The sequence below is a fragment of the Rhinopithecus roxellana genome, chromosome 20, assembly GCF_007565055.1.
Source record: "Rhinopithecus roxellana isolate Shanxi Qingling chromosome 20, ASM756505v1, whole genome shotgun sequence".
NCBI lineage: Eukaryota > Metazoa > Chordata > Mammalia > Primates > Cercopithecidae > Rhinopithecus > Rhinopithecus roxellana.
Genome location: NC_044568.1, coordinates 328,978 through 351,065, shown reverse-complemented (window position 1 = coordinate 351,065; position 22,088 = coordinate 328,978). Strand labels below are relative to the sequence as shown.

The following is a 22,088-nucleotide window of genomic DNA, read 5'->3' as shown; positions in this document are numbered from 1 at the left end:
AATACTTCCTAATGCTTTGTGAGGCAAAGGTGGGCAGTCTTGTCAAAGGCCAGGAGTTTGAGACCAGCCTGGGCAACATGGTGAGATCCTGTCTCTACAAAAAATTTAAAACTTAGCCAGATGAGGTGACATATGCCTGTAGTCCCAGCTACTTGGGAGACTAAGGTAGGAGGGTCATGTGAGCTGAGGAGTTAAGGCTGCCGTGAGCTATGAATGCACCACTGCACTCTAGCCTGGGCAACAGAGCAAGATCCTATGTCTAAAAAAAAAAAAATGAATAGGCCGGACACAGTGGCTCACACCTGTAATCCCAGCACTTTGGGAGGCCGAGGCAGACGGATCACAAGGTCAGATCGAGACCATCGTGGCTAACATGGTGAAACCCCGTCTCTGCTAAAAAATACAAAAAATTAGCTGGGCATGGTGGCAGGCGTCTGTAGTCCCAGCTACTCGGGAGGCTGAGGCAGGAAAATGGCGTGAACCCAGGAGGCGCAGCTTGCCGTGAGTGGAGATCGCGCCACTGGACTCCAGCCTGGGCGACAGAGCGAGACTCCGTCTCAAAGAAAAAAAAATGAATAAAATAAAGTTAAAAGGACAGATACTGTAAGATTCTACTTATTCGAAGTACTTAAAATAATCAAAATTATAGAGGCAGAAAGTAGAATGGTGGTTGTCAGACTTGGGGAGGCAGAAATGGGAAGTTACTGTTTAGGGTATAGAGTTTCAGTTTTACAAGATGAAAAGTTACGGGGGTGGATGGTGGTGATAATTGCACAACATTATAAAGATATGTAACGCCACTGAACTGTATACTTAAAAATGACTGAGATGGTAAATTTTATGTTTTTCTGTATTTTACTATAGTTTTTTAAAAATACTAAATTAGAGCTGGGCATGGTGACTCACACCTATAATCCCAATGTTTTGGGAGGCCAAGGCAGGTAGATCACTTGAGACTGGGAGTTCAAGACCAGCCTGGCCAACATGGTAAAACCCTGTCTCTACTAAAAGTACAAAAATTAGCCAGGTTTGGTGGCTCATACCTATAATCCCAGCTACTTGGGTGGCTGAGGCACAAGAATCTCTTGAACCCCCTAGAAGGGGAGGTTGCAGCAAGCCAAGATCACACCATTGTACTCCAGCCTGGAGAACAGAGCGACACTCTGTCTCAAAAAAAAAAAATAATAATAATAAAAAAGCAAAATTAATAAAGCTGCTGCTACTTCTTCCTCAAGTGGAGTGTGCTGTGCTATGTTGAAAGCAGTTCCAGACGTCTTGTCTTCTGTTTGGGGGTTTTGCTCAGGATCAGTAAGACTAGTTTATTGTTTTTTTGTTTTGTTTTGTTTTGTTTTGTTTTTAAGAGAGAGGATGTTGCTGTCTTGTCCAGACTGGAATGCAGTGGCACAATTATAGCTCACTGCAGCTCTAACTCCTGGGCTCAAGAGATCCTCCCATCTCAGCTTTCTGAGTAGCTGGAATCACAGGTGCATGCTACCACACCTGGCTAAGTAAAAGTGTTTGAAGGAATTTCATACATTTTAAATAACCTCAAGCCCATCCCCGGTGTTTTGAGAGTATACTGCAGTGGTGAAGGGTACAGAGGCTGTCTAGATTAAGAAACATTCTGCCCCTTATTCATGTGCGACTTTCTGTACCTCAGTTTCCTTGTTTGCAAAATAGGGATAAGAATTGTACCTGTCTCAAAGAGTTGTAAGAATTGGAATAGATAATATATATGAAGTTCTTTTTTTTGTTTGTTTTTGAGATGGAGTTTCACTCCTGTTGCTCAGGCTGGCATGCAATGGCACGATCTTGGCTCACTGCAACCTCCGCCTCCCAGGTTCAAGGGATTCTCCTGCCTCAGCCTCCCAGGTAGCTGGGATTACAGGCATGTGCCATGTGCTGGCATAGCCAGCTAATTTTGTATTTTTAGTAGAGATAGGGTTTCTCCATGTTGGCCAGGCTGGTCTCGAACTCCCGACCTCAGGTGATCCTCCCGCCTCAGTCTCCCAAAGTGCTGGGATTACAGGCATGAGCCACAACGCCTGGCAACATATATGAAGTTCTTAGAACATTGCGTGGCATTTAATAAATGTTAGGTATCACTATCACCATTATTTTCATCCTTAGAAACAGTGATCTTGGTGGCAATGCGTATAAACGCACTCAGACTAACTGAAACTATGAAAGGAATTTATTGGAAGAATTAGGACTCACAGATATAAAGGGCAGGACTTCCAACTAGACCTCACAAGAGAATGGAATCTGTACCTAGAAACCTGTTGGGACCAAAGGCAGCCACCCGGCCCTCTGAGATGGCACATTTCCTTTTTTTTTTTTGAGATGGAGTATCACTCTGTGGCCCAGGCTGGAGTGCAGTGGCCGGACCGCAGCTCACTGCAACCTCCGCCTCCCGGGTTGACGCCATTCTCCTGCCTCAGCCTCCCGAGTAGCTGGGACTACAGGCGCTCGCCACCTCGCCCAGCTAGTTTTTTGTATTTTTTAGTAGAGACGGGGTGTCACCCTGTTAGCCAGGATGGTCTCGATCTCCTGACCTCGTGATCCACCCATTTCGGCCTCCCAAAGTGCTGGGATTACAGGCTTGAGCCACTGCGCCCGGCCGAGATGGCACATTTTCTAACATTCACCCCTCTGTGTGTGTCTGCTCTTCCTCTGAGATGGCACAGTTTCTAACATTCACCCCTCTTTGTGTGTCTGCTCCCCTTGTTTTCCCTCTGCAGGCTGCCTCTCTCTTTATCTCTGCAGTTGGCCAACAAATGCCCCAGCCCTGAAGCTAAATCATCTCTCTTCTCCTACACCACCAATTAAATAACCAGTATTCCACATACAAACTCGCAGGGGAGTATCTGATTGGCCTAGCCTGGGTCAGGTGTCTACCCCTGGTCCAATCAGCTGTGGTCAGTGGGAGTCATAGTCTATGATCATGGCTGCAGGGGACTCACTTTAGTGAGTGGGAAACCAGTTCCTTGCTCTGAGCATGTTCTTTTTCAGTGTTGTTTAGAGAGTATCCTTTCCAGGGCTGGGCATGGTGGCTCACACATGTAATCCCAGCACATTGGGAGGCCGAGGCTGGTGGATCACTTGAGCCCAGGAGTTCGAGACCAACCTAGAAAACATGGTGAAACCCCGTTTCTACAAAAAAATACAAAAATTAGTGGTGTGTAGTGATGCACACCTGTAATCCCAGCTACTGGAGTGGCTGAGGTGGGAGGATCACCTGAGCCCAGGGAGGTGGAGGCTGCAGTGAGCCAGGATAGTGCCATTGTACTCCATGCAGGGTGACAGAGCAAGACTGTCTCAACAAAAGAAAAAAAAAAGTGTCCTTTCTCCTTTCCAGAAAATTATATTTTTATAGCCAAATTTGGAATTCCATTCATATTGCCTTTATCCTACTTTATTTTTGCCCTCATAGTACTCTTTACTATATGAAATTACATATTGTATTTGTATGTATTTACTCTATATCTTATACTCAAAAGAATATGAGATTATGGCAGTAAGGAAGTCAGTCTTTTATTATAACCATAGCACCTGGCACATTGCCAGATACATAGTAAGGGTCAAGATCTCATGATGAAAAAAATGTTAAGAGGACTATATTAGTAAGATGAGTTTCTTCAGAAGTGGCACTCATCAGCTGGTCTAACTGCCAGACTCTTAACAGTTACCAGTATCACTTCCATCTAAGTGGGGAAATCTTTCCTCTTTTGCAAGATTTGCCGTTATAATTAGCAGTCCAGTCTGTTGCCTGTAATTTGCATTGAATCCAGCTATCTGGGAGAGACTACCTTTGACAAAGCTTGGAAGTGAAGGGTGGGGACAGATGACGGACATATGTTTAGTGGGGAGTAAAATTAGAAGTTGTTGGCTGGGTGTGGTGCCTCACTCCTGTAATCCCAGCACTTTGGGAGGCCAATGGGGGAGGATCGCTTGAGCACAGGAGTTTGAGACCAGCCTAGGCAACATGGTGGAAACCCCCCCCCCCCATCTCTACAAAAAAATACAGAAATTAGCTGAGCATTGTGAGCACTTGTGGTCCCAGCTACTTGAGAGGCTGAGGCGGGAGGATAGCTGGGCCTTTACAGACTAAGTGACCTTTGAACTGGGTTCTGAGGGATGAGTAGGAGTTTCCCAGGTAGATGGGGGTTGGAAGGATATTCCAAGGAGAGGGATGAAAAATAACGCTTCTGGCCAGGTGCGGTGGCTCAAACCTGTAATCCCAGCACTTTGGGAGGCCGAGACAGGCGGATCACGAGGTCAGGAGATCAAGACCATCCTGGCTAACACGGTGAAACCCTGTCTCTACTAAAAGCTACAAAATGCCGGGCGCGGTGGCTCAAGCCTGTAATCCCAGCACTTTGGGAGGCCGAGACGGGCGGATCACGAGGTCAGGAGATCGAGACCATCCTGGCTAACACGGTGAAACCCCGTCTCTACTAAAAATACAAAAAAAAAAACTAGCCGGGCGAGGTGGCGGGCGCCTGTAGTCCCAGCTACTCCGGAGGCTGAGGCAGGAGAATGGCGTGAGCCCGGGAAGCGGAACTTGCAGTGAGCTGAGATCCGGCCACTGCACTCCAGCCTGGGCGACAGAGCGAGACTCCGTCTCAAAAAAAAAGAAAAGAAAAGAAAAGAAAAATAACGCTTCACAAAGTTGGTCAGGACTGGACCAAGGGTAGGAGTCGGGGGAGAGGTAGAAGTGGCTGCTGAGAAACCAGGCAGACGTGAGATCCAAATGGCTCTTCTTTGACAGGTTAAAGGTGTAAGCGTTTCATCCCATGCAAATAATAAAACCCAGATTCAATAGAAAAAAATTGACTGGGCATGGTGGCATGTGCCTATAGTCTTACCTACTAGGGAGGCTGAGGTGGGAGGATCACTTGAGCCCAGGAAGTCAAGACTGCAGTGAGCTGTGATTGCGCCACTGCACTCCACCCTGGGCAACAGAGCAACAAATCTTAAATAAGATTTATTATCCTACTTAGGAAGTTCATGGGTAAGGCAGGCTGCAGGGTTGGTTAATTACACATGTGGTGACATAAGTGAGGGCCCAGGGTCCTTCTGTCTCTCTGCCCTCCTGGCCACAGCATCTGCAGCAGCCACAGTTGGCTGCCTGCAGCAGTCAGGCCTCCGCACTTCCTCCTTCATGTCGGCTGGGGAGAGGGTAGCTTTCTATGGCTCTCTCCCAACAGCAAGGAAACTCCTAAGTACTCTCCCTCTACTCAACTTCCAAATTTTTAGCCATCCCTGCTGGGGAAGTGAGGGTCTCCATAAATCATTCAGACCCAGAGCTGGAGATGAAGGGGGTCTGTGTGTCCCTGAGGTGCATGGCTGGGTGGGGAGTGGTGGATACCTCAGCAAAGTTGGGGTTCAGTTAATGAAGGCAAGGAGTTGGGTCTTCATAAGGTGGGAGGTGCAGAGCCATTGAAATGTTTTAGCCATTGAAGTGTTTAGCCATTGAATGAGCAGATTTGTGATTTTTGAAAGGTCATTCTGGCAGCTATGCTGAAGAGAGACTTAAGCAGGAGCAGATGGAAGCAAGGAGCCCTGGTAGGAGAAGATTGGAAAATGAGGCACAGAAAAGGGCTATTTTCACTATAAAGCCATGTTCTCTCATCACGGCCTCTAAGGGCTATGTTAGGGTTCTCCAGAGAAACAGAACCAACAGGATATATAGGAAGAGAGATTTATTATTAGATAGTGCCTCATCAAATTATAGAAGCTGAAAAGGCCAAGTGTGGTGGCTCATGCCTGTAATCCCAGCACTTTGGGAAGTCGAGGCAAGAGGATTGCTTGAACCCAGGAGTTCGAGACCAGTCTGGGCAACATAGTAAGACCCCATCTTTATAAAAAAATAGGAAAAAAAAAAATGGCTGGGCATGGTGGCATGTGCCTATAGTCCTACCTATCAGGGAGGCTGAGGTGGGAGGATCACTTGAGCCCAGGAAGTCGAGGCTGTAGTGGGCTGTGATTGCACCACTGCACTCTACCCTGGGCAACAGAGCAAGACCCTGTCTCCAAAAAAAAAAAAAAAAAAAAATAGGTCGGTGATGATGGCTTATGCCTGTAATGGTAATCCCAGCACTATGGGAGGCTGAAGTGGGAGGGCTGCTTGAGCCCAGGAGTGCAAGACCAGCCTGGGCAACATGGGGGGACCCCATCTCTACAAAAAATTTAGAAAGTAGCTGGGCATGGTGACACATACCTATAGACCTGGCTACTTGGGAGGCTGAGGAGGGAGGATACTTGAACCCAGGAGTTGGAGGCTGCAAGTGACCTATCATGGTGCCACTGCACTCCAGCATGGGCAACAGAGCTAGACTCTGTCTCTAGAAAAAATAAAAATTGAGAAGCTGAAAAGTCATCTGATCTGCTTGTGCAACCTGGAGACCCAGGAAAGCCAGTGGTGTAGTTGAAGGGCCTGAAAGCTAGAGAGCCAGTGGTGTAGATTCTAATCAAAACCTGAAGACCTAAAATCCAGGAGTGCCAAGGACAGAAGATTGGTATTTCAGCTTAAGCTGTGTGTTAATGTGTCATTGTGTTGCTGTAAAGAAATATCAGAGACTGGGTAATTTATTTTTGTTCAATTTTTATTTTTTATTTTTTTTGCAGGCTGGAGAGCAGTGGTGCAATCTCAGCTCACTGAAGTCTCCACCTCCTGGGTTCAAGCGATTCTCTGGTCTCAGCCTCCTGAGTAGGTGGGATTACAGGCACACACCACCACGCCCGGCTAATTTTTGTATTTTTAGTAGAGAAGGGGTTTCGTCATGTTGGCCAGGCTGATCTTGAACTCCTGACCTCAGATAATCCATCTGCCTTGGCCTCCCAAAGTGCTGGGATTACAGGCATGAGCCACCATGCCCGGCCTTTTAATTTCTTTTTTTTTTGTTTTTTTGTAGAGATGGGCGTCATTATGTTGCCCAGGTTGATCTTGAACTCCTGGACAATCTTCCTATCTCACCCTCCCAAGTAGCTGAGACTATAGGCATTTGCACCACCACACCCAGCTGATACATATTTATATATATATATTATCTCTCTTAGATTAAGAAAAAAACCCCATGAAGTAGGCATTTACCCTTATCTCTTAGATGAAAACAACATAGTTCTAATTACAATGCCTGCACACCCAACCACTACATTAAACTCCTGAACCACTTCCTTTTTTTTTTTTTTTTTTTTTGAGACGGAGTCTTCTTCTGTTGCCCAGGCTGGAGTGCAGTGGCCAGATCTCAGCTCACTGCAAGCTCCGCCTCCCGGGTTCACGCCATTCTCCTGCGTCAGCCTCCCGAGTAGCTGGGACCACAGGCGCCCGCCACCTCGCCCGGCTAATTTTTTGTATTTTTAGTAGAGACGGGGTTTCACCGTGTTAGCCAGGATGGTCTCGATCTCCTGACCTCGTGATCCGCCCGTCTCGGCCTCCCAAAGTGCTGGGATTACAGGCTTGAGCCACCGCGCCTGACTAAACCACTTCCTACCCGCTTAGCCTTTATCCTTTCTGTTGTGGTCTCCAGACCATCAGCATCAATGTCAGCTGGAGATTTATTACGAAGACAAATTCTGGGCCTTATCCCAGACCTGCTAGATCTGAAACTGTGCGGCGGGGCCCTGTAATTTGCAACAAACCCTTCAGATGATTCTGACACATGCTAGTTTGAAAACCATTGATCTAGATGTTGTGGGACATCTATACCTAACACCTTTCCTCACCTCTCCGAAGGGTTATGGCCAACACTCCTATAACAAAAGACGGGTTAAGACCAGGTATGGTGGCTCACGCCTATAATCCCAGCACTTTGGGAGGATTGCTTGAGCCCAGTAGTTGATACCAGCCTGGGCAATATAGTGAGACCTTATCTCTACAAAACTAAATAAATTAGCTGGGAGTGGTGGCATGTGCGCCTGTCGTCCCAGCTACTCTCTGAGGACTGAGGTTGGGAAGATCATTTGAGCCTGGGAGGTCGAGGCTGCAGTGAGCTCTGGTGGTGCCACAGAACTCCAGCCTGGTTGACAGCAAGATCCTGTCTCAAAAAAAAAGGGGGGGGGGCTAACAAGAGAAAAGCATAACAGATTTATTTATTTATTTTTTAGACGGAGTCTTGCTCTGTCGCCCAGGCTGGAGTGCAGTGGCTGGATCTCAGCTCACTGCAAGCTCTGCCTCCCGGGTTTATGCCATTCTCCTGCTTCAGCCTCCTGAGTAGCTGGGACTACAGGCGCCCGCCACCTCGCCCGGCTAGTTTTTTGTATTTTTTAGTAGAGACGGAGTTTCACCGTGTTAGCCAGGATGGTCTCGATCTCCTGACCTCGTGATCCGCCCGTCTCGGCCTCCCAAAGTGCTGGGATTACAGGTTTGAGCCACCGCGCCCGGCCCATAACAGATTTATTTAATTAAAGTTTTACAGGCCGGGCACAGTGGCTTTACGCCTGTAATCCCAGTATTTTGGAAGGCTGAGGTGGGCAGATCATTCAAGACCAGCCTGGCCAACATGGTGAAATCCCATGTTTACCAAAAAATTACAAAATTAGCCAGGCATGGTGGCGGTTGCCTGTATTCCCAACTACTTGGGAGACTGAGGCAGGAGAATCAATTGAATCTGGGAGGCAAAGGTTGCAGTGAGCCAAGATCAAGCCACTAGTACTCCAGCCTGGGCGACAGAGTAAGACTTTGTAAAAAAAAAAAAGTTTTATCTTGACATGGGAGCTTTCAGAAATAAAGACTGAGGGAAGGCTGTCTACTTTTATGCTTAGGTTTGATGACCAACAGCCAGGTAGAAATAGGATTGAACTAAAGGGTATGATTGATCTATTGGTAATAGACTTTGGTGGGAGGACCCAGCAAGGTCTGTCAAAATTCTTCTTGGCTTACCTGTATATCATTCCTTCCTCCTAGGTGTAGGGCAGGAATAAGGGGGCATTACCACCTATTATCAGACAAAGTAACGCAGATAATTTCTTTTTTCTTTGAGACAGTCTCACTCCGTGCCCAGGCTGGAGTACAGTGGTGTGATCTCAGCTCACTGCAACCTCCACCGCCCAGGCTCAAGTGGTCCTCCTGCCTCAGCCTCCTGAGTAGCTGGGACTACAAGTACACACCAGCACACCCAGCTAATTTTTGTATTTTTTTGTAGAGACGGGGTTTCACCGTGTTGCCAAGGCTGGTCTTCAACACCTGGACCCAAGTGATCTGCCTGCCTCGGCCTCCCAAAGTGCTGGGATTACAGGTGTGAGCCACCATGCCCGACTGAAAATTTATTTATGGCCAACTCTTAAACAGAAATAGGGGAAGGTTGGAGTAATATGTCTAGGTTTTATGGCTGGCTTTAGGGGAGAGGGGTTTGAGTTTCCCTGACCCATCTTGGGAAAGAGGAATTGGAGTTTCTATGGCTTGCCTGGGAAGAAGAAAGATGGGCAGGAGGTCAGAGAGCCTTTGCTCTAAGGCTGCTTCTGAGGCTTTCCAGTCTCTTTGAGTTCAAAGTACTTGCTATGCCAAAACACCATGCTTTGGGATATGGTTTTATGAGCTCCAGCAATGTAAAAATGTTAAAGGGTGCTTACAGTAAGTAAAGTTTCAAGAGTTGAAGGATGGTCCTTGGCAAACTCTAGAGCTCATGCCCCCTCTAACATATGTAGACTCTAGTCATGTCCAGGTTTTTGTTGCAGTGTAGAAAGCCAGGTTCAGTGTTGCCAGATGTTTAGAATCTTCAAGAGATGAATATGTCTTAAAGTTTTTATTTAGGCCAAGTGCAGTGGCTCATGCCTGTAATTCCAACACTGTGGGAGGCCGAGGTGGGTGGATCACCTGAGGTCAGGAGTTCGAGACCAGCCTGGCTAACATGGTGAAACCCTGTCTCTACTAAAAATACAAAAATTATCCGGGTGTGGTGGCGGGCGCCTGTATTCCCAGCTGCTCGGGAGGCTGAGGCAGGAGAATCACTTGAACCCAGGAGGCAGACGTTTTGCAGTGAACCGAGATTGCACCATTGCACTCCAGCCTGGGCAACAGAGCAGGACTCCGTCTCAAAAAAAAAAGAAAGATTTTCTTTAACTCCTTAATGAGGAAACTGGTGAGATGTTCAAACCAGTCAAAAGAATGGACGCATTCTTTCATATAGATCAGGAATATTGAAATGGATGTGCAAGTGGGGGCAGAACTGGGTTTTCCACAGGAGTAAGTTTGTGTGTTCCTAGGACAGTATTCATCTGCATGTGTGTGGACAAGAATCATCACCCATTGCTATTCAGTTATCTACAAGGAAGAATTTTTGCTTCTGTATGGTATATGTACCTGAGAATGGCCCTATGGTCTAAGAAGAATGTGTGTTCTGAGTTCCAAGCCACGGAATCATGGAGTGGCCAGCCTGGAGGTTCTCTCTTTTTTTTGAGACAGAGTCTGGCTCTGTTGCCCAGGTTGGAGTGCAGTGGCACGATCTCGGCTCACTGCAAGCTCTGTCTCCCAGGTTCATGCCATTCTCCTCCCTCAGCCTCCCAAGCAGCTGGGACTGCAGGCGCCTGCCACCATGCTCGGCTAATTTTTTTGCATTTTTGGTAGACAGGGTTTTGCTATGTTAGCCAGGATGGTCTCGATCTCCTGACCTCGTGATCCGCCCGCCTTGGCCTCCCAAAGTGCTGGGATTACAGGCGTGAGCCACTGCACCCGGCTGGTTCACTCTTTATTTGTGAGGAACATCTGAACCCTTGGCCCCATCCTGTGGTACGCAGGCCATACGGGGTATCAAGACCCTTCGGGGTTAAATTGAGGTTGCCAGATGGAGGTTGCTAAGGGAAGGGTGCCATTTGAAAATACTATATAAACTGATGCTTTTTACAAATGGTAGTGGTCCTCCTGTCCAGCCCACTACCACTAGACTGCCCTGTAAGTCCCCTCAGTAAACCTGCCTCATTCTGTGACTCTGGGTCTCTTCTTCCGCCTCTCAAACATGGTGCCATCCCTACTGAAGTTAATAGGGGTGCAGCACAGCAGCTTCAATGGAAAATTATGCGTTGTCTAGACAGCACAACCTTCCAGGTTCCAGCCTTTGTCTTTGAGAAGTCTTACATAACTCTGTTAAGTTGTAGACACCTGATAGCAACTCAAAATAATTCTTGCCTATAAATAGGTAAATTAATTCTGCCCACTGGAGGGACAACTCTCAAGCCGATGGAACAACCAGTTTTGTGTCCATTTGCACATTCATTTTACATTCCTTTTTTTCCAGATAAATTTGCCCTTCTTTGACTTCACTTTTGGATTGATTATAACATCTGCTTGGTTCACTCATGTAATTAAATAAAATGTTTAACATGTGTTCATTTCATAATTTTGAGAATCATGACATACGTTTTTGGGAAAATTATCTTTTAATAAAATAAGCAATAATATATCGATGGTGTACTGTGTGATGCAGAAAATGAAGCAGAGTGTTGAGGAATGCAGGACATGTTATTTTAGAAGTGTTCAGGAAACCAGGGAGGCGGAGGTTGCAGTGAGCTGAGATAGTGCCACTGCACTCCAGCCTGGGCGACAGAGCGAGACTCCATCAAAAAAAAGTGTTCTGGGAAAACCCTTCTGTGAATAAAAATGCAAGCACATAGGTGGGGCGCAGTGGCTCACGCCTGTAATCCCAGCACTTTGGGAGGGCGAAGCGGGCAGATCATGAGGTCAGTTCAAGACCAGCCTGGCCAACATAGTGAATGAACCTTCGTCTCTAAAAATACAAAAAAAATTAGCTGGGCGTGATGGCACATGCCAATAGTCTCAGCTACTTGGGAGGCTGAGGCAGGAGAATCGCTTGAACCCGGGAAGCAGAGGTTGCAGTGAGCCAAGATGGCGCCACTGCACTCCAGCCTAGGCAACAGAGTGAGACTCCATCTCGAAAAAAATAAAAAATAATAAAAAAAATGCAAGCACTGTGGAAGGTCAAGGTAAGAGGATCTTTTGTAGCCCAGGAGTTTGAGATGACCGTGGGCAACATGGTGAAATCCAGTGTCTACCAAAAACACACAAATTAGCCAGGCGTGGTGGTACCCGCTCGTCCCACCTCTTCGGGAGGCTGAGGCGGGAGGCTCGCTTGAGCCCGGGAGGTGGAGGCTACAGTGAGCCGTGATCACGCCTTTGGACTCCAGCCTGAGTGACAGAGCAATACCCCATCTCTTAAAAAATAAAAATGCTGAAAGAAGTATTCACGTTCTGAAAATCAAATTTAACTGGGCGTCCTGTATTTTATCTAGCAACCGTATGGTGAGTGGTCTCAGAAGACCCGCGCTGGGTAGAGGGGATCTGGGCTGAGATATATCCCGGCCCGCCCCGCGTGGAGGCGGGGCCTGGGGAGTGGGCGTGGCACAAGCGGCTCCGCCCCGTCACGTGCCCTCCGCGCCTGCCGCGCAGTCAGCCCAGCAGAGCGCCAGGCGGCTACGGCAGCTGAGGCGGCGGTGGCGCCCGCGGCCGCGGCGTCGGGGCTGAGGCGATGGCGGCGACTGCGGTGGCGGCGGGGGCGGGGGCTGTGGCGGGAACCGAGTCGGCCCAGGGTCCCCCGGGGCCGGCAGCAGCGCTGGAGCTGTGGCTCAGTGAGTAGCCTGGCAGGCCCTCGGCGCGGCCGCTGCGTCGCACGTGAGGCCTCGCTTCCCGCCTCCCGGGGCCTTGCTTCTGGGCGGGCGGCCGCAGGGGAGGCTGGCGGCCGGGTAGGGGGTCTGGGCCCTGCGCGGTGGGGAGGATCTCCCAGGGGTCCCCGGAGAGAAGCCCCAACTATCCGCCGGGGCTGCGGCCCCCGTCTGCGCTCTGCCCCTCCCCCTCCGCCCACCCCTCCCTTAGCCGCAGAACAGGACCCGGACCCCGACCCCGATACCCATGGCTACGTGACCTGCGCTTTCCCCTGCGCCAGGCACTGTGCTCACAGCGGCTCAGCCCTGCTTAATCCTCGTTCCCACCCGGAGCTGGCTTCTATTATTAACCCCACTAGGGAAGCGGGGACGTTGAGGCTTAAGGAGACGCAGTCGTGCAAGACACGCAGTCTGTTTGGAGCTGAGAAAGATCTCTATCTGGCTACCGCGTCAAAAAGAGCTTTTTTACCTCTTGTGTTTACTTTGGCCAGACTTTTTTTTTTAAAACGCATATACTTTTTCCCCCCCACCTAAGAGACGGGGTCTCATTACGTTACCCTGGTTAGGCTCAAATCCCTTGGCCGGAATTCTTCTGCATGTCTCTTGTAATCTTCACAGTAATCTTAGGGGCTATTATTATCTCCGTTTTACCAATGAGGGATTGAGGATAAAGAGGATAAATAATATTCCCCTTGTACCCAGCCCTGCTAGGTGCCGGGAACACTGAGGTGCATAACACAGGGTCCTTGCTCACAAAAACACTTTTTAGTGGGTACAGGCTGGTAGTCACATCACCTTACTAACGGGATTGGCGAGGAGGAGGAGGGCATTCGTTTCACCTGTTGTGGTAGAAGTTGGTTTACCTGGGGGTCGTCACAGCCGACCGCATTCCAGGCAGACGAAACTGCATGTGCAAAAGCTGGGGACAAGAGAATGTGGAGCGCTTCGGGAACAAGTAGGTCAGTCCGCTGGAGTGCAAGGCTAAAGCGCAGGAATCCGGGAAAGGCTGCACGGCTAATTGGGGCGAGATCTTCATGAGCCTTGTGTGCTGCAGAAAGGAGTTTGTTTTTTACGAGGGCAGGGGAGCTGTTTGGGAGTTTTCAGCCAGAGAATCTGATCAAGGAAGCCTGTTAAAGGCGTCACTTGCAGCCATATGGTGCTAAATTGGGCGGAGAGGGTGAGACTTAAGGCAGGGAGAGCAGCTAAAAAGCTCTTTTGGTGGTGGTTGGGGGTCGCAGGAGGACTAAGGCAGTGGGGAGAGGGAGAAGTAATGAGTAGGCGCAGTCAGCAGCCTCGGTGCCTTGGAATGGAGACAGGGGACAAGGAGAAATCTAGGCTAGATCGCAGATTTCAGGCTCGAGGAACTGGTGGGTTACAGATGTCTGTCCTGTGAGGAGGAGCTGGTTTAGACGGAGAAGGTTGAGATGTGGAGTTTGAGGTGCTTGTGGCAAAGTCAAAAAAGAGATGCCCTCTAGGCAGCTGGTTGGCACCGGAGAGGGCGAGTGTGGGATGTACCGTTTGGAAGTCTGGTTCATTGGCAGTCAGCTTGCGGGAGAAGCTTGTGTATATTAAGAGCAGAGGTTTGGAGAGAGAGCGTGGGGAGCCCCAGCATTGAAGAGGCAGATGGGAAGAGAAGACTGAAGGCTGAGCAGAAACAGGCAGGGGAGACCTGCAGGGGCACCCACTGATAGCAAAGGAGGGATGTGGTTGTAAGGTAGTTTTGCTGCTTAAAAATGGGGTAGAATGAGGAAGGAGAAGAGGGAACTTTGAATTTGGTAACCAACCAGTTATTTAATGAGACGTCCTTGAGTTAAACAGTAGAGACAGAAGATAGTAGTTTTAGGAGGCAATGGAGAACAGAAGGCTTAGACTGGAGTTGCAAAAAAAAAAAAAAAAAAAAGGACTGCTCATGCCTGTAATCCCAGCACTTTGGGAGGCCGAGGTGGCGCGATCCTTTGAGTCCAGGAGTTTAAAGACCCGCCTGGGCAACAGGGTAAAAGCCCGTCTCTACTAAAACACAAAAAATAGTCATGTGTGGTTGCACACACCTGTAATTCCAGCTACTTGGGAGGCTGAGGTGGGAAGATCGCTTGAACCTTTGGGGCAGAGGTTGTGGAAGTGGAGATGAGATTGCACCACGGACTCCAGCCTGGGCAACAAGGTGAGATTCTGTCTCAAAAACAAAAAATGTAGCCGGAGTAAGAGAAAGTAGCTGCCTCAGGTGGAGGAGATGAAAGGAGTGCTTGGGCTTGGAACTGCCCAAGGACACGGTTCTTCAACTCCAGCTTTTTTTGAAACAGAGTCTCACTCTGTTACCCAGGCTGGAGTGCAGTGGCACGATCTCAGCTCACTGCAGCTTACCCCTCCTGGGTTCAAGCATTTTTTCCACATCAGCCTCCCCAGTTCTAGCTTTTTTAAAAATTTTATTTATTTTATTTATTTATTTATTGAGATGGAGTCTCTCTCTGTTGCCCAGGCTGGAGTGCAGTAGTGCCATTTTGGCTCACTGCAACCCCTGCCTCCTGGGTTCGAGCAATTCTTCTGCCTCAGCCTCCCGAGTAGCTGGGATTACAGGCACACGCCACCACAAGGGGCTAATGTGTGTGTGTGTGTGTGTGTGTGTGTGTGTGTGTGTGTGATGGAGTTTCATTCCTGTCCAGGCTAGAATACAATGGCATGATCTTGGCTTACTGCAATGTCCACCTCCCAGGTTCAACAAGCGATTCCCCTGCCTCAGCCTCCCAAATAGCTGAGATTACAGGTGTTAGCCACCACATCCAGCTAATTTTTGTATTTTTAGTAGTGACGGGGTTTCACCTTGTTTGTCAGGCTGGTCTCGAACTCCTGACTTCAGGTGATCCACCTGCCTTGACCTCCCAAAGTGCTGGGGTTACAGGCATGAGCCACTGTGCCCAGCCCAGACTAATTTTTAATATTTTTTGGTAGAGATGGTGTTTTACCATGTTGGCCAGGCTGGTCTCAAACTCCTGACCTCAAGTTATCTGCCAGTCTTGACCTCCCAAAGTGCTGGGATTACAGGCGTGAGCCACCATGCCCGGCCTAATTTATTTATTATTATTATGGTTTTTTTCATGGCATATACATTGTATTAAGCTCCAGCTTTTGGGGGCAGTGTCCCAAAGTTGCTAGATCTTCCTGTTTTTCAGGAACGACTAGAACCTATATTCTTAAGTGAAATCTCTTGGGTTTTCAGAAGTTGGCGCCGATTTTGGGCCATAATTTGGGGAAGGCCAGGCAGAATAAATGTGTGGGGAGGGTGCAGCCAGTGGCCTCCTCAGCCGTTTTTCATGAGGCTTGAATGTAGAAGGAGGGAGAAAGGGTAGCAAGAGGGAATTTAGGAGTAAAGGAGAGTGTTTTAGAAGGAGAGGGGGACATGTGAGCCCCCCTTCATGTTGATGTTCCTTTGGGGAACTGCCCCTCCCCGATTCTGGGTCCAGTGTCCCATCCATTGCAGAGGGACCTGAAGGTGCTCGGAGCCAGAGCAAAAAGGGGGGACCTGGCCTTACAGAGAGGAAGGACACCTTTTGTTTTTCCGACTGTCTGGGGAAGGAGATCAAGATGATTGCACATGCAAACAAGTTTGTCAGTGCCACCATCGCCACCTGAGTATTAGGTGCTCAAGTGGAACAGGGGACTTGAGGAAGGTGGGGAAGCATGGGGGAGTGACTGGTGAGGCAAACCGAAGGGGACCCACCCAGACAGAGAGCTGGGTTTCTCAACCTTTGCATGAGTGACATCTTGGTCCTGCTAATTCTGTGTTGGGGAGGCTGACCCATGCACTATAGGATGTTTAGTGGCGTCCCTGGCCTAAACCCACTGGATACCAAAGCTCACACCCTTCCTCCCAGTCATGACAGCCAAAAATGTCACTAGATACTGCCACATTTCCCCAGGGTTGAGTGGGATCGGATCACTCCTACCCATCTCCCTGCTGCGATCCTGCGTTAGGACTGTGGAGTGCTGACTGGACATCAGGAATGCGGGTTGCAGTCTTCATGGCTGTATTTGTTGTTGTTGTTTTTCTTCTGGGAATAGGAGCAGAGAAGTAGTGAACGATGGGTTAAGCCAGATTTGTTGGGGATGGCGGGGCATTGGTGCTGCAATGGAGGGATAAGGGGGTCGTGAGATTGATGGTATGGCCAAGACGTGGGTGTAGTTGAAGGCAAATGCGTTGTGGGTCTGAGCTGGATGAAGTCACCAGGGGGTGGTGTTTGAGGAATGGCCAAGCTCAGGTCCCTGCAAACAAGGCAGCTGTATCTTTAAGATGGGAAGAGAGTAATAAAACCTGTCCTTAGGGTTGTTGAAAGAATCAAAGACTTTAGTACACAGAAAGCACTTAAAATAGTGCCTTACTATGCTTGTAGTAAGTGCCCAAGAAGAGCCAGCTATTATTATCATTAGGCTTTTATAGCTGCAAGTAATTGAAACTAACTCATACCCATACTCACTTACCAAAAAAAGGAAAGTAAAGAAAGTCCCAGAGTAGGGGTAGGCTTAGTCCAGGAGCTCCATGGTTCACTTCTTTGATTGAATTTTCTCTGCTTTGCTCTTCTCCGTACTGCAATCCCAGCAGAATTCATTTCTTTTCTCCATTGATTTGCAAGAGTTATTGCTCTTCTGCCTGTCGGCTTGGGTTTTATGTCCACCTTGGAGTCAGCATGACCCAGGGTCATGAAATATGAAGATGGCCAGACCTGGGGTGGGGTGTGGTGGGGTACAGTACCCAACCCAGAGCCAAGGGTGGGGAAGGTGAATGGGGGACCTAGAATTGAGGAGAGGGGTTGTTCCCAGAGGAATATCAGGAAGCTGTTACCAGAATCTCATGCCTTAAAAATACAAACAGCAGCGCCTGTGCATTCTGTCATTCGGTTCTGCAGCCTTTTTTTCCACTTCATGTATTTTGGTCATTGTTCCACATGACTGCAGATGTAGTCACCTTGTTCTTTTAAATGAAAAGCCTTAGATGCCCTGTTGTATGGGTGTCCTAGGATCCCTTTAACGGGGTCCCTGTTGGTGGACATCTTAGGTGTTGCTAGCCTTGCGCTATTAAAAACAGGACTCCTCTTGGACTCTGGGATTCTAGCTCTGGTAGTGCTGCCACGGAGGCCATGGCTTAGTAAAAGTTGGGTGCTCAGTAAATCTGTTTCTTCCTTCCACTTGGAATGATGTGTAGGACATTCCCATGCTGGGTCTTGGAGGTTTTCACACGTGCTGAATTGGATGATTGCCGGACTCTGGGGAAGGAGTCCCCCTGCAGCGTGGACTGCTGAAGGATTGCATTCTGCTCCTTGGGGTGACCGCTTCCCCACAGCATTGGGGCTCCCCTTGCTAGCACAGGCAGCTGCTGGTGCCAGAGTCATGACCCCGGTTGGTTGGCAACTGACTTGGAATGGTTTGGCTTCTGAATTAGTCAATCTTAGATGAGCCATTTCACTCACAGCTGGAGGTCTCAGCTGTTTTCTTAACACCTCTGGCCCTGTAGCACGCTTGAAATGAATCATACAAACACTGCTTTTAGTGAGGAAATACATGGCAGCAGTGTTATTTCTCAGCACCCCTCTGTCCTGCTCAAGTGCCAGCTATAAATAAACCACCTTGGAGTCTGGGATAGCCCAAAACAGAGAAGGCATCCTTTGAATTTCTCCCTGGCCATGCCCTGTCTGGCCCCAGCTAGTCGTTGGAGCAGATTGGTATCAAACCGACCTGCAGGGGTTGCTGTGGCCTGGTCAGACCCAGCTACTGGCCGCCTGGGGGTCATTTTTTGGATCTGCGCAAGTCCTCTGAAATAGTTTGTGCAGGCTGGGATTATGTGTTTAGGGGCCCAGTTATTTCAGACTGAGATAGCCATCTCCCCGTGTTATCAGTATGTCCAGCCAGCTGGCCAAACACTGTCTAGCAAAAGAAGAATCATTCATTCAGTAGGTACCTGCCAGCAACTCTTCTAGGTGCCGGAGCCTATGAGAGTGAATGAGACAGGCCTCCTTTTTGCCTTCAAGGAGTTTATGAGCACGAAGATCAAGCTGGCTTCCAAGAGAGGCCCTAACTTTGTCAAGGAACTGAAGACCTCACCCGAGAGTGGTTAGAAACACATCCAGGCTGTGGAGCTGGACCAGCCTGCAACTGAATTTTTGTTTCTGCCATTCCCTTGCTTTGTGGCTGGGTAGGTTTCGTCATCTGTAAAATGGTGTAGATGTTTGTGCCACCCTGGATTCTGAGGACATCTGGCATGGTACCTGGCCCATAGTCGGTACTTTTTCTTTTTCTTTTCTTTTTTTTTTTTTTTTTGAGACAGAGTTTTGTTCTTGTTGCCCAGGCTAGAGTGCAATGGCGTGATCTCGGCTCACTGCACCCTCTGCCTCCTGGGTTCAAGCAGTTCTGCTTTAGCCTCCCAAGTAGCTGGGACAACAGGTATGCAGCACCACGCCTGGCTAATTTTGTATTTTTAGTAGAGATGGGGTTCTCCATGTTGGTCAGGCTGGTCTTGAACTCCCAACCTCAGGTGATCTGCCCACCTCAGGCTCCCAAAATGCTGGGATTACAGGCATGAGCCACCGTGCCTGGCCTCATAGTAGGTACTTTTTAAAATGACAATGATCACCGTGACTTTTGAGCCATGATAAATCTTTTTGTTTTCTCCCCGCTGCAGGAGAATCCATTTTCCTTTTATTCATTATGCAGTGGGGCTAAAGTGCAGGGCACGAAGGCTTTTACACAAAATTTTAAGTTTTTATGTATAGGTTTTCATGGAAATTTAAACATTTAACAGTGATAGGGACAATAACCCATCATAAGTACATTATCACTAGGTTTCAGCAACTCTTTATTTTGCCATTTATTTTCAACTATCAATCCAAATATTCTAGAAGTATTTTAAATCAAATATACAATATCATTAATTTTGGAAAAAAGTAACTATATCTGACAAGTAAAGATAAAAAAGAAAATATCATTGTCACAACTAATACAATTTTTAATATATAAAATAGATAAAATTGTGTATTCACCAAAGAGTAGACTCTACAACCACTGAAGGCTTTGCATGAAATGTTTTGACATGGTTCATCTAATATTTCATCTTCAGACACAAAAAATCAATACATGAAAATATTTAATTACATATAAAGGGCCATGGACTATGGTTGGAGGAGGAAATTGCAAATCAACAGTGGGATATTCCAAACCACTGTATTGTGAAAGGAAACGCAAGAAAGAAAAGAGGAATTCCTATTGTTCACGATGAAAGGAAAGGTAACTCCTAGAGAGCCACTCCCTCACTTTGCCATATTCAGATGTCTAGAACAAGGCACAGGTCTGGCCATATCCAAGGAAAGGTGAGGATTCAGGGTATAACAAAAGATAGCAGAGATCATGGGGTGTCTTAGGATTCTGTCCCCCACATCCACCATTGCACAAAAACTTAACCTAACATCTCACATTGGTGGGGATCTGGTGTTCTTGTAAGAAAAAAAGAAAGTCTCAGAAAATGTTTCCCTTGTAGACTCTGGGGCAGTTGATCCTCAGCACTTTCTATTTTGGAAGCCAAAAAATTCTTTCTTGAGAAGGGGGCCAGTCCTGTGCACCATAGGATTCCCATTGTTGACTGCATGTCAGTGGGTGCCACCAGTTATTAAAACCAGAAATATCTGGGCAAACTTCCTCAGGATGCAGAAGCTGCTCCCGTGAGAACCACTGCTCCTCTCCATATGTGAACAGACTGACAGATGCAGGCAGCACCAGCAATCTCTTGAACCACTGAGGTGCACTGGAAAATGTGAGTCGCAGTGTGTCCCTGTGTTAGAATTATTAAGAGGCTTTTGTTTTGTTGACAAGTGCTGAGACCATGCAATGCACCACGGCAATATTAGCTGGGAAAATGATCTTTTCATAAAGTTTTGAACCCAGATGTTCCTTCTTTGTTGTTTTCCTGGAACGGGGTAAATCCAGTTTTCACTTCCATACCTCCCCTAACAATCCCAAGGTCAGGTCTTTTACTGCTTCCCTAGGTGATGTGACCATTATCAGCCTGGGGGAAGATGAGCTGATTTCCTCTCTTATCGGCCTGGGGGAAGATGAGCTGATTTCATCTCTTCCTTTATAACCATGACATGGGGGCCTCATTTCACATGCACAGATTCCCTCCAAAGACTAGATGAGCAGGCCTGAGCCACCCTGGTGCTTGGAGTAGTGACAGCCTTGCCCCAATGCCACTCTCTCTTCCCACCATTGTTGAGTTTTGGGCCATCATGCATTCAGTGCCTCAGTGGACAGAGAACCAAACCCAGGTGCTCTCACAAATCTGGAGCCAATTAAAGTTTTTTGGACTCCAGCTCAGCTCAGACCACTGTCACCTGCTAGGGACTGGGGACACCACTGGCACCTGCTTGAGACTATGGGTGACTGTGGACTCTGAGCAGGGATGTGCTGTGTCCATGTGACACTCCTTCTCCCCAACAGTTGTTCAAGAGGGTGGTGCCCTAGGAATGCCATCTGAACCCAGTGGAACAAGAAGGGCAGAAAGCACCTGGCACCCACTGTTCATACCACTGTCACCCAGTTCCACAATGTGGCTAACGTGAAGATGTTTCCTCTCGATGAAAATCTAAACAACAACAAAAAAAAGAAAATCCTAATTTTGTTGTTTCTCTCAGCAGAAGTGATATTTTCTAGTCTTTACAGTTGAGAAGTTCAGGATTTTATAATGTTAATTTCTCTCTTTAAGATGGCATTAGTGCACCGAATACCAATGAAATTCATGCTGATAGCCCTTGTCATGGCAGCGGCATGTCGATGCAAGTCTTCGTATTCCACAGCAGTGACACAGCCTCCAGTTCCCGTGCTTTATCTTTGTGAAGAAAACTAAATAGAAAATACAGGTCATGGTCATTTGCCAAGGCATGCAGGTCGAAGTAATATTTTGTATAAACACTGGCAGACACAGGAATATTAAACTCAAGTGGCTCCAAAAAACACTTCTCCATCTTGCTCATGTTCTCAACTGCCATGTCCTTGGGATTCTGGCTGTCATCCACACTCCACAGACCACGAGTTCTCCAAATCTTGGAGGCAAGAAACATGGCTCCGAGGACAAACTTTTTCCAATTAGTAGGACAAAGATCGATGTTAGCATTAAAAGTCATTGAATGTACACCAAAGCTACGACTGCACATGGAGCTGTTTTATGACTTGAAAAAGAGTACAGAAATATCTGAAAGTACAGTTGCGTTTGGGATCATGCTCGAAGGATTTGCCTGGAACCTTCTCTTGTGAAAGTAGATATGTTGGCTTGTCAAAAATTGCCACAGATCTATTTGCGTATCTGTGCTTTATATTGTAATATATTGCCAAAGTCATACTTTCTAATGTGTGTCTAAGATCAGGCTGGCTGACTGCTGTTATCTAGCAGTATGGTGGAACAAGAGCTGTATTTTCTATCAAGATGCCATGGAGGTATA

The 22,088-nt window shown here is 47.8% G+C and overlaps 1 protein-coding gene across 3 annotated transcripts in view; it reads left to right on the top strand.

Moving 5' to 3' along the window:
- The first annotated feature begins 12,379 nt into the window (after nucleotides 1-12,379).
- Nucleotides 12,380-22,088, top strand: part of GGA2 (golgi associated, gamma adaptin ear containing, ARF binding protein 2) — a 44,926-nt gene continuing 35,217 nt past the window's right edge. Inside the window, exons 1-2 of one of the 3 annotated variants that reach the window (XM_030924806.1) lie at nucleotides 12,497-12,582; nucleotides 20,298-20,407. Coding sequence is in view for 1 of the 3 variants with exons in the window: in XM_030924805.1 (XP_030780665.1) it covers nucleotides 12,483-12,582 (100 nt within the window). In the remaining 2 variants the exon portion in view is untranslated. Of the gene's footprint in view, nucleotides 12,595-20,297; nucleotides 20,408-22,088 lie in introns of all 3 variants that reach the window. The other 2 variants (XM_030924805.1, XM_030924807.1) reach the window with 2 other exon arrangements.